The sequence below is a fragment of the Paramormyrops kingsleyae genome, chromosome 11, assembly GCF_048594095.1.
Source record: "Paramormyrops kingsleyae isolate MSU_618 chromosome 11, PKINGS_0.4, whole genome shotgun sequence".
NCBI lineage: Eukaryota > Metazoa > Chordata > Actinopteri > Osteoglossiformes > Mormyridae > Paramormyrops > Paramormyrops kingsleyae.
Window position 1 is genome coordinate 10,623,292 of NC_132807.1, and position 10,141 is coordinate 10,633,432.

Here is a 10,141-nt window from a genome sequence, read left to right on the forward strand (position 1 = left end):
AGCTGAAGCATACTGCTGGGGTCTCATTCACCATTACTAAAGTACATTTACAAATTTACCAGACAGCATCCATTCAGGCAATTTATTTTCACCTTCTGGAAGAATCCACTAATCTTGACACCCATTCAATTTAATTCTCTCAACTGTTAGAAACTAGTCACCACCTCTAATAACTGCATTTAAATGCCTACAAACATGAAACAAACCACATTAAAAGAGACTAACACATATTTAATTGCACATCATAAATATTTATTACAGCCAAATACACTCACTCTTCCCACAGACATTTTGACAACAACAGGTGGTTATAGGGATGCAGACTCGATCCGTCAAAACAATCACTGAACCTAACCCAGTTGTTTATTTCAATGTCAAAAGCACTGGAGTAAGGGATTCCAGCACGAAAAGTGGTATCCATTTCGCATTTAACATTACAAGCAAGGGGTAAGACCACAAATCTAGGAAGGAAGTTCAAGTAGACCAAGACTAAATTTCTACATGGAAAAAATACTAATGGAAGGACGAATGTCAGAGTCAGATTCATGCCAGGTTTCTGAACATGCAGTGATTGATGAGCTCTGAGCCCATAGGATTCCACCCTCATTGTGCCATATTCCTTCTGTCAGTAAACTGGACATATTTCTGTAGCAACTCCATGTGCGTGAAGATGCGATATCCAAAGACTCAGCTGTGCCATTAATCCTCACTTGCAGCCCAGATTGAGTTTCTGGTTTCCTTTGTCCATTAAACCTGACTGAATTTGCTGCAGAAGTTCAGTATCTTGCACAACTGGGATGGGAAGAGAAAGGTGACAACTTACCCAGAATGTGTAAAACCAAATAAACCATCATTAGGCTAAACTAGCCATTGCTGGGTTGATACGTGTTAGACTTGTGCTGATCTATATAGAACTTTGGTCCGAGAGAAACGCCGTTTTGTTTTTAAACTAACTGCACTAACTGTGTATGGTTAAAAATGACAAAAGACCTACTTGAATTGTCTACTTGACATTGACTATGTATTTTAATATTCATGTAAAATGGCCAAACATAAAATGAATTCAAATCCCCCCCCCCCACACGGTAAATCACTGCAGCGTTCAGCATGAAGTCGCCATCCTTCCCAATGAAGGATTATGGAAAAATTAAGCACATCCTGTCATTTCACCTAGACTGCATTGCCAATTTAAAAGGAATTGACCAGAATGATCACTTACCTGCACTAGTGTTCAATAAAATCACTAACCCCAACTTAAGAAATACTTACTAGGACTAACAGAATTGGCGGGACTTCCATCCAGATTGGGATCCTTCAGATGGGGGTGGATACCAGCGCATCTAAGACGAGATCCAAAAGCCGACAGTGTCAGTCTCACACTGCACAGACACAAAGGTACAAATGGACCGTCATGCAGTGGCCCATTCGACAGCTCAGATTAAGGCAATTAAAATCCGGCGGTTTATCCAGGTGTGTCCCAATGACCACCGTTACCCCCCCCATTTATGTTCCACATAAGTGTTCTGCTTAACATTACCTACAGCAATTCAGAGATGTGCCAGAATTTAGGCTGGGTGAGAAGACAACCAGCTTCCTCTGACCAGCCACAGTCATGTGCAGACTTCTGCCTGCAGGTGGCAGTGTCTCACCATTAAAGCCTGCAGTCACACTGCAGTGCCATGGGGCAGATTCCCAAAAGCACACCAGAGTGGGGTTGCAGGTGGGCGTGAGTGTGAGGCCAGGTACCTGAGCGTGTAGGGCGGCCGCGGCTGCGGGGTAGGAGAAGGCAGTGTGCGGAAGGCCGGGGGTTAGCTCCGTGGCGTACAGCGGGTAGGGGGCCCAGGTCTCAGGGGATGTAGGAATCAGAGTGGCACCCGTCAGATCATCTGCAGAGTCACAAAACCAACGGCGCCCCCAAGGACATGTGAAGTCATACAAAGGAACTCAAATGCCAAAGTACCAGCTGATTAAGTGTCACCTCTTAAGACCTTACTCTTTTCCAGAGGGCACAGTGACAGCCAGATGCTGTCAGAATGACTATACTTCCCAGATGCCCCACCCCCCCCCCCCCAAAAATCAAATCCCTACTCTACCCACCCCCAATCTCTAACCCCCTATACACACTCAACTTCAAAATCAAATAATCTTTAACAGCTCAACAATTTAAAATCATGTTCACCAGACCTGGGCCTGTGGCCGCCCTTTCACAACCACTAGGTGGCACTACTTCCATTTCACAATGTGTCTCAAAATGAAAAGGTCCCAGGTCACCTATGACACTCCCAAGCTCTCCTTAAGATCCAAACACAGTTTCTGTGTTCATAAGATCAGCCATCTCCTGCAGCTCCCTTGCCCTTCCTTTGCTAATGCTGCTGCTGCTTTGATTTTGGTGCGATGTCTCAAAAGTTGCTCAGTTCCAGAGCTGGTTCTATATAAAAAGTTCCTGCAAAGTCTAAAAAGATCTAAACCTTGAAGTATCACACTTACAAGATCAAGAGTCAGAGGCTGCGCTTCTTTGGCATCACTGGGGTCGTTGCTTTAATTGCGGTGCAATTTGTCACTAAATTTGATCTTTACCCATACAATGAAATCTACAAAAGTTCAAAAAAGTTCTTAAAATACTTTTGAATAATTGTGCTAATAAGAAGCACCTGCTTTGGTTAATTCCAGTTAAGGGATAAATATGGTTTAAAAGGGAGCCTCTAATTAGGAGTCCAGGAAGCATGGAACAGTTCAAAACTAATGCCAAAAAACAGAAAGTCCACCTGACTATTAAATGCATTCAGAAACATACAAGCCGATGTTACTTCAGAGCACTGCACAGGCCTGGGACAGCGGCTGCATCAGAGGCCCAGTCTTACACTAATGAAGGTCCTTAAGGCAACACAACCCACTTATAGGGAGCAGAGATGCTGTGCTGTATCACAGAACCCTGAAGAAGCAATTTCATCAACCAACTGCTCAGTCATGTGATCCAGTGGTGACTTTTGGAGGTTTGAATTATTAGGCCTCTATTAGCAGAGCATGCATGTAAACTTCAGCTCAGCACCCAGCTTTAAGGGCCTCGCTGCAGTGGTGGGTGCATGTGGGTCTTTAGGTGCAGCCTTTCACTTACATGGGTCCCGTGCAATGAAGTGAGCTCCTAGAGCTGGGTGGATGTTTGTGGGGTTCGGCGTAGCCATCAGCTTACTCTTTGCCATCTTCGTGTTGGCTTTAGCAAACTCTAACCTCAGGGTCTGTGGGTTTTCTGGGTCAAAGCGGATCCCCTGGAGAGAGACGGGCACTGTGAGGGGCTGCTGAGCGGGCCAGTGGGAGCCCAGTGGGCCTGTGTGATGTGGCCTTGCTGTGCTGAGTGACGGGCCAGTGGGAGCCCAGTGGGCCTGTGTGATGTGGCCTTGCTATGCAGACATGCAACTAAAACAGGTCTGTTTGAGGTGCCTTAGCATGGATCGGTGCATATGTGGGTATTCGGGTTCAAATTACTCCAGTGCTGCTGCATTGTTTAAAAATGGCTTAGGCAAATATGCCGGTATTGCAAGGGGGACCTCCTCCATTAAAAATATGAAATATTCATGTTGAGCAGAACTTCCAAGAGCTTATTCGCTAAACAGGCCACAGACTGTAAAAGCAGACATAGTAAAGCTATACCATCAGAAAACTTAATTTTAGGGCAGTCACCCGACACAGGCCACCAACACTTACTTTAGGAAGGTCACTGAGCAATGGCAAACTGCCTGAAAGAGACAGAGGCTTCCTGCAACTTCCAGGATCAGGCTTAAACTCTTACTAGTTAAAGGACGGCTTCACTCCGTCAGGCTAATAACGCAGAAGCTAAGCCCAGCTCATCTTCAGGAAGGATTCTGCCCATAGAATGGCCACTCGCATGCCTGGTCAGAGGTGGCCGTTTGCTTACATTTAATGCATTCTTAGCTGCATCAGCACCGGATCGGCAGTCAAAGGTAACAAACCCCACAGGCTAGAGGGAAGAGGGAGAGAAAGGACATATGAAAAGGAGGGAAAAACCAAACCCATTCAGGGAAGATGTACAAATGCAGGGGGGCAGACAAGTGCAGGCTAACCCTGCTTCATTTGGCAGCTCCAACAGTGGAGTCGCCATTCACCTACATTTCACATATCTTGAAGATGACACCCCCACAGCTTACGCTCACTTAAGGCGGTTTGTAGCACGATAATTTACGCCATCAGCCATCATCTCATGGAAAGCCTGTTCCTTGAGGTAAGGCACCAATCGATCTAGCAGAGTGAATGTCTTACCATTTATGACATCCATTAATGGAAACATGACTTATTCACATTTCTTTTTTTAAAAAAAAAGTTACTTATAACTTGTGCAAAACCTTATTGAAAGCTGCTGAGGCTCATTACGAAAGCCTAGGAGGACATCACCTTGAAGGCTACAACCACCCCAGTTCCCAAAAAAACTTGAAACCTACCCAAACTTCTGGAGCCAGTGTCTCAAAACTTAATCTGGGTTAACATTGTCTGGCTTATCTAATCTCCCCTTTACCTATCTAGCTTCAAATAGAGCACAGTTTTGTCATCCCAGTTTCTCCCCTGCAAACGTATTGGATAATTCTGATCCAAATATCACAAGATTGGCATTTGGAAATCTACATGTATTAGAAGTTAATTGTCACCTGCTTCCTTTCAACTTAAATCTGTAAATGTACGGTTTGGAAAAGCATTTTTCATTTGCAAATATTCTCTTAATACCAACAGGCACATTTGATTTTAAGACATGTTTAGTACCCAATTGAAAAATGATAATTCCTCATAGCATTTCTAATGGCCCCTCCAGCTGCAGAGTGATGCGGCAATGGGGTGGGGGTCAGGGTAAGGTCGTCTTCTGGGGGCTGAGTTTGAGCCCAGTGCTCATTTACCTAGATTGTAGTAGAAGCTCAGCTCTTGAGGTACCCAAAATTAATAACAGATACTTTATTGATCCCTGTGGGGAAATAGTGTTCACGCCTCCCTCAACTTGCTCTTTGTAGAGTAAGCTGTCTACGAAGGGCAGCCACCCGTAGCAGCACCCAGGGGGCTGGGGGTTAAGCCCCATTAACATCACTGACATTCGGAACGGTCTCCCAATACATGTATAAGCTGGACACAGGAAAAAAAAAACCCACCTATAAACCACAGTGGCACTGATGAGAGGACCTTACCTGCTTTGAAGTCAACTTAATCAGAGAACCTTCATAACCCTGTAAAGAGAAAAACTGTTCATATTTTGGGGGTGCAGATACAACTCTTATGGAAAAGATCTCGTTGGCAAAATGTCTGCAAATTGACCATTTTAAAAGATGCAAATACATTTGGACCAAGCAATCTTTTATGTAAAGCTTAGTCATGCAAGTTTCAGGAAACTTCCGACTCATAGCAGAAATCCCAAGCTAGGCAAAGCGTCATGTCAGCAGAGGTCCAGAGACTCCAGTACCTCATTATTTTATGGCAACACGGCCTCCTCAAGACAAATAGGTGCTGCTATTCTAACTGAGCCAGAACATTTCTGCAGCAGAGGGTCCAGCCCATAAAAGGTATTAACTTTAATGTCAGTTAGTCAAGGCTGTTGTTATCTAAAGACTGACTTGCATGTTTAGGATAAAATAAATAAATTCAGTCAATGTAGCAACTGTTATAGGAACAGGTATGAAGGAGAGGCAGCTTCACCTTAAAGGGTCTGAATAAGAGATAAAGCTCCCGGGGTTTGATGTCGATGGGGAGGCCACTGACGAACAGCGTCCGCACCTTGGGGGGGGGAGGAAAAAAAGGCAATTTAGGAAAGGGGGGAGACACTGCACTGTCTGCAAGCTGCTGACTAGTTTCAGCTTCAGCTTGTCACACATCCATTGGGGAGGGCGGCGGCATTTATGATTAATCCTTGTAGCTCCATAAAACCAAAACGCTCATGCATTGTTAATGTTACTACATGGTTATACATTTCAGAGAAATTTCATTTCAGTTGTTGGAGCCCTAAAATTAAGGTAGAACCAAGTCCACAGTGTGTGGAGGTAGAAACACCCACATCCTGAATAAGGGGAAGGTTTTCCACTCGCCCCCATGACCATACAGTGGAAATGTCACAAGTAAAAGATCGCTTTGGTAATGTCATCAACCAAACAACCTTATTACTGATCTTAAGTTTGGCTTGAAGTTCAGTTCCCCTACTACAAATACATGTGCACTGAGTCAGGAATCACATAGATTAGGCGAAAAAAAAATAGATTAGGCGGGTTTGGACACAGACTTAGCATTAATGTGAAACATTCTAGACACACGCTGCCATTAAGTTTGACGCACTTTCCCTACATGAGCGCACAACTCAAGGCCTTTTTGGCAGGGGGAGCCTATTTGTAGCCAGTGGGAGGTGTAACAAGTCATGAGCTTAATGCTGTTACAGACTGTTGAAAATGGGCATGTTACTTGAGCTAAAATGAAGATGCAGCTTCCCATTTCCCCGGCTATACTGAATGCTAAACTAGCTATCATAAGTAAAAAATAAAATAATCCACAGCAAACAATGACCAGTGACTCACATTAATTAGCACGTTGCTCAAGAAGTTCTGTTAACCTACAGCAAGATAATCACGCTGCCAAAACATAAAACACCCTCTGAAGAACTTGACATATGCACCACACAAACTGAACCAAAATTCCACTTGTCTGGAACATAGTAGTTTGAGAACAACAGATGAATTCTCCCATCCAACATAAACAGTGGCTCAATAAATAGCTGTTCCACATGACGAGTCTGAGGTACTAGAATTCCCGGAAAGTTTAACAGTTCAAAAAAAATTTTTATTTCACCTTTAAATACCATCGATCATTTTCACAAGGATCACAATCATGATACCGTTTCCTTAATATTTCACTTTATGCATAACAATAAATGAAGAGTGCCTTTAAAAAATATCATTCAACACTAGTGGTACCACATGCAAACGGAGCTTAATGACTTTAAAACTAGATGCACCGCCAAAATTACATTTCGATTTTGCGCTGATCAGTGGGTCACAGAAGGTACTGCACCTCGCCTGGATTCCAGATATGGACCATTTTTACTTACCAGAACAGAAAATCTCTTTGCAGTTTTTTTAGCACAAAGCAAGCTTCACAGTCTTCCGCAGACAGCTCTGCAATGACCAGACTCCACAACCACCTAAAATGTCTATCTACTGCGAACCAGAGCTGTAAAACGTCAGTTGGGTGTATGAACACTGGCATTTAGCACGACACCCGCAGATCAATCACTCATCTTTAAATGCAGACATCAGCAAGTCATCAGCAGCACATACATCTGCAGTGCCAAAATAAGCGTTGCAAATGTTTATGAAAGCCAATTTACGCTTATGGGAGTACGCCATTGACAAACGAATGAATTTTAGGGACAAATTAGTTCGTCAAACGTGTATTCCACATTTATTACAACAAAGTCAGGACACAGTTTCATCTGAACAGGAAATTCCTTAATGTGGCCAACAAAAATTAAAGGAAGGGGGGGGCGAGTGTCGCAGAAACAGTCATGAATAAAAGTTAAACTACGTCTGATGGATGGATGGATAGCACGAAGCACAACCAAAACACGAACTGAATTTGCTTTTAAAAAATAAGTAGATTGGCCATTTTTTGTCTAGCATTAAAGTTTCTATAAATTCCCAGTATGGATCAGTTGTTTCCTTTCCGAAGCGACGCTTAAGACTATATTAATACTAAAATACTGCCCACTAATAAATCCCCTCCAGATTAATAAAGGGTCTTCTCCAACCCCCTCTCTAACTTAATTACACCAATGTGGTGTTGAACCTCTAAATGTAGATCAGCAAATACTTAAAATACATTATTTCCCCCGCATTTTACTATATACGTTGCAAACTTTCACAGTGAAAAGTTAAGTCGGTGTTGTAAACAAAATCAGACAAAAAAAGTTTCCACGGCACGAAGCAAACTTCTGGAGACCGAGAAGCGCTTCAGACAGGTCCCTTACCTCCTCTTCCATCGTCACATTGTTGTTCGGCTCAGAATCGGATTTTAGACTCATTGTAGAGCTGAAGTAATTTCTTTGAGCAAGGAAAAAAAAGGAAAATAGTTTTACTACGTTCTAGTCCGTAGACCGTTAGGTGTTTCAAGTTGGGGGGAGGATCTTTGTGCAAATTAGTGAAATTTCAGGCCAAATGTGTGGTGTATCCGATTTACCAAACGTAAAAAACGAAAGGTGAACTGGTGAAAAGGTGCACTGTGAAGGTGAGAAAATGTGAAAAGACGACGCTGTTATTTCATTTTGGCCACATCAAGCGTGTCCGTTTTAGAGTTAAATTTGGGAATGAAAAGCTGAAAAATCGGTGTTACACACTAAACCCAGTAAATTCCCGGCTCATACTCCTAGCGTTTTAAAATTAGTAACCAATTATAGCAGCAGCCCAAGACGATGAGTGGCGTTCGTGTTGGAAATGGGTCTCAGCTGGGGAGAAGCCCAGCCCTCTCGGCACAGCCGCTACTGCATCACCGTGTCTGTGCAAAACCTGGCCCAATCCGATTTTTTTTCTCAGATATTCTCAAATAACTGCAGTTGGCTAGGTTTAATTTAATGACCAACTTAAGCTCTGAAGCCTCTGAGGGTAAGCCTGTCAGCGTACAGCCCCCAATTTAAAAGGAAAATTTGCCAATTAATAGTGTTCACTGGATATTACAGCATTTTTTAATTAGACAGCATCTTCTAATGTAACACTAGAAACTTGTAGAATACTTCCCTAGTGGATTGCAATTTCTATTTTAAAATATTTTACAATATACCTCAGAGTATCACAATCAACTGTCTGGCCATTTAGGCTCTTCTTTGTGTATATCATACGCGTTTTTAAGGACGATATCATCGTCAAATTTTCCGTTTAATCTAAAGATTGCACGTGTTTTAGTTACTTCCACCTTCAGGAGCTTTAGATGTAGCTCTGTGCTGTTTATGGTTTTGTTTTTGTGGTGTAGACTTTTAGCTGAATTCTAAATACAACACATTACAGAAATATCTAAAAGAAAAAAAAGTCATATTTCGGTTTATAAACCAATGATTATATTGTAATTGTAATTTCATATTGTTCTCATTTTACTTTCCCTGATGCATGTTTTTGCTATCTTAAAGGTTATATAAAAGAACTAGGGTGAAGTATGCAAAAGTACGACACTTTTTGGTAAATGATTTAGAAAAATCTCACGAAAGCCATTTGCTCACACTAACATTTTTTCTATTAGCTGCATGTCTCGTTAGATGTGGACATCTAAACAATCCATGTAATATTTAATAGTTATGGGATAAAACATAGAGAGGCAAAAGCAAGCAAAACACTAACACACACACACACACACACACACATATATATATATATATATTTCATATATATTTTTTTCAAAATGTGCTTTATTTTTTAAAATAATCTCCAGCCCTCTTTTAGTAGCCTAAAATACAACATCTTAAACGATATACCTCATTATATGCTTCTAGCAGCCTTATCTTTCGACAGTTATTTGGTTTGTCGGTCCACTTGCGGTTGCGCTACACATTGTGTCTTGGCATTCTGAACACAGCCATGATAAACATGTCACACCAATGAAAAAAGCTGGTGACGACCAAGCCCCGTTGTAGCATGATTTTAGCGCTATTTGTTTTCATTGGTGGTTGATTTTTTTAAAAAGCAGCATAGGGCAAAGCTTAAATGTCCCACTGTTGCTGAACTCACCTTTTCGAAAGACCAGAATCGTCCAAAATACAGGAGGGTAATGTTTGACTAAAATAGTGCTTTTAACCATTAAGTATTCCTTTAAAATATTACATTAATGTCTGGCGTACAATTTTGTCATTTTGTAACGTGCTTGGATTTGAACTGACAGCAAAGCTGTAATATTTCGGTGAAGGATGAGTGAAGACTCGTAGAATAAGGTATTAAGCAATTGTATCTACTACATTTAATATGTGGTTAACTTTAAGTATATATTAATTTCAGGTTTATTATTCTATAGACGTAACATTACAATAGCCCAGTATTAACTGTGATATAATAGCAATAGGTCTATTTTAAAATAAATCTAGTTATATGGACCTGTTGAACATGTTTGGATTTAATTATTGTTAGTC

At 41.7% G+C, this 10,141-nt stretch overlaps 1 protein-coding gene across 1 annotated transcript; it reads right to left on the minus strand.

Annotated features, from left to right (window-relative positions):
* Positions 1 to 230: 230 nt before the first annotated feature.
* Positions 231 to 8,597, minus strand: LOC111840361 (RNA-binding protein, mRNA-processing factor 2a-like). Its single transcript, XM_023805105.2, has 8 exons — positions 8,003 to 8,597; positions 5,689 to 5,766; positions 5,184 to 5,222; positions 3,914 to 3,976; positions 3,116 to 3,266; positions 1,747 to 1,886; positions 1,270 to 1,340; positions 231 to 792 (listed from the first exon to the last, which is right to left on the minus strand). The coding sequence occupies exons 1-7, from the start codon at positions 8,054 to 8,056 to the stop codon at positions 1,275 to 1,277; spliced, it is 591 nt and encodes a 196-aa protein (XP_023660873.2). The 5' UTR covers positions 8,057 to 8,597; the 3' UTR covers positions 231 to 792; positions 1,270 to 1,274.
* Positions 8,598 to 10,141: the final 1,544 nt, after the last annotated feature.

Coding starts and splice junctions, on each gene's coding strand:
- LOC111840361 (XM_023805105.2), bottom strand. CDS start 8,056: ATGAGTCTAAAATCCGATTCTGAGCCGAACAACAATGTGACGATGGAA. Junction 1,887..3,115: donor CTTCATTGCACGGGACCCAT/GTAAGTGAAAGG, acceptor GTGACTCTGCAG/ATGATCTGACGGGTGCCACT. Junction 1,341..1,746: donor CGGCCGCCCTACACGCTCAG/GTACCTGGCCTC, acceptor ATCTCGTCTTAG/ATGCGCTGGTATCCACCCCC.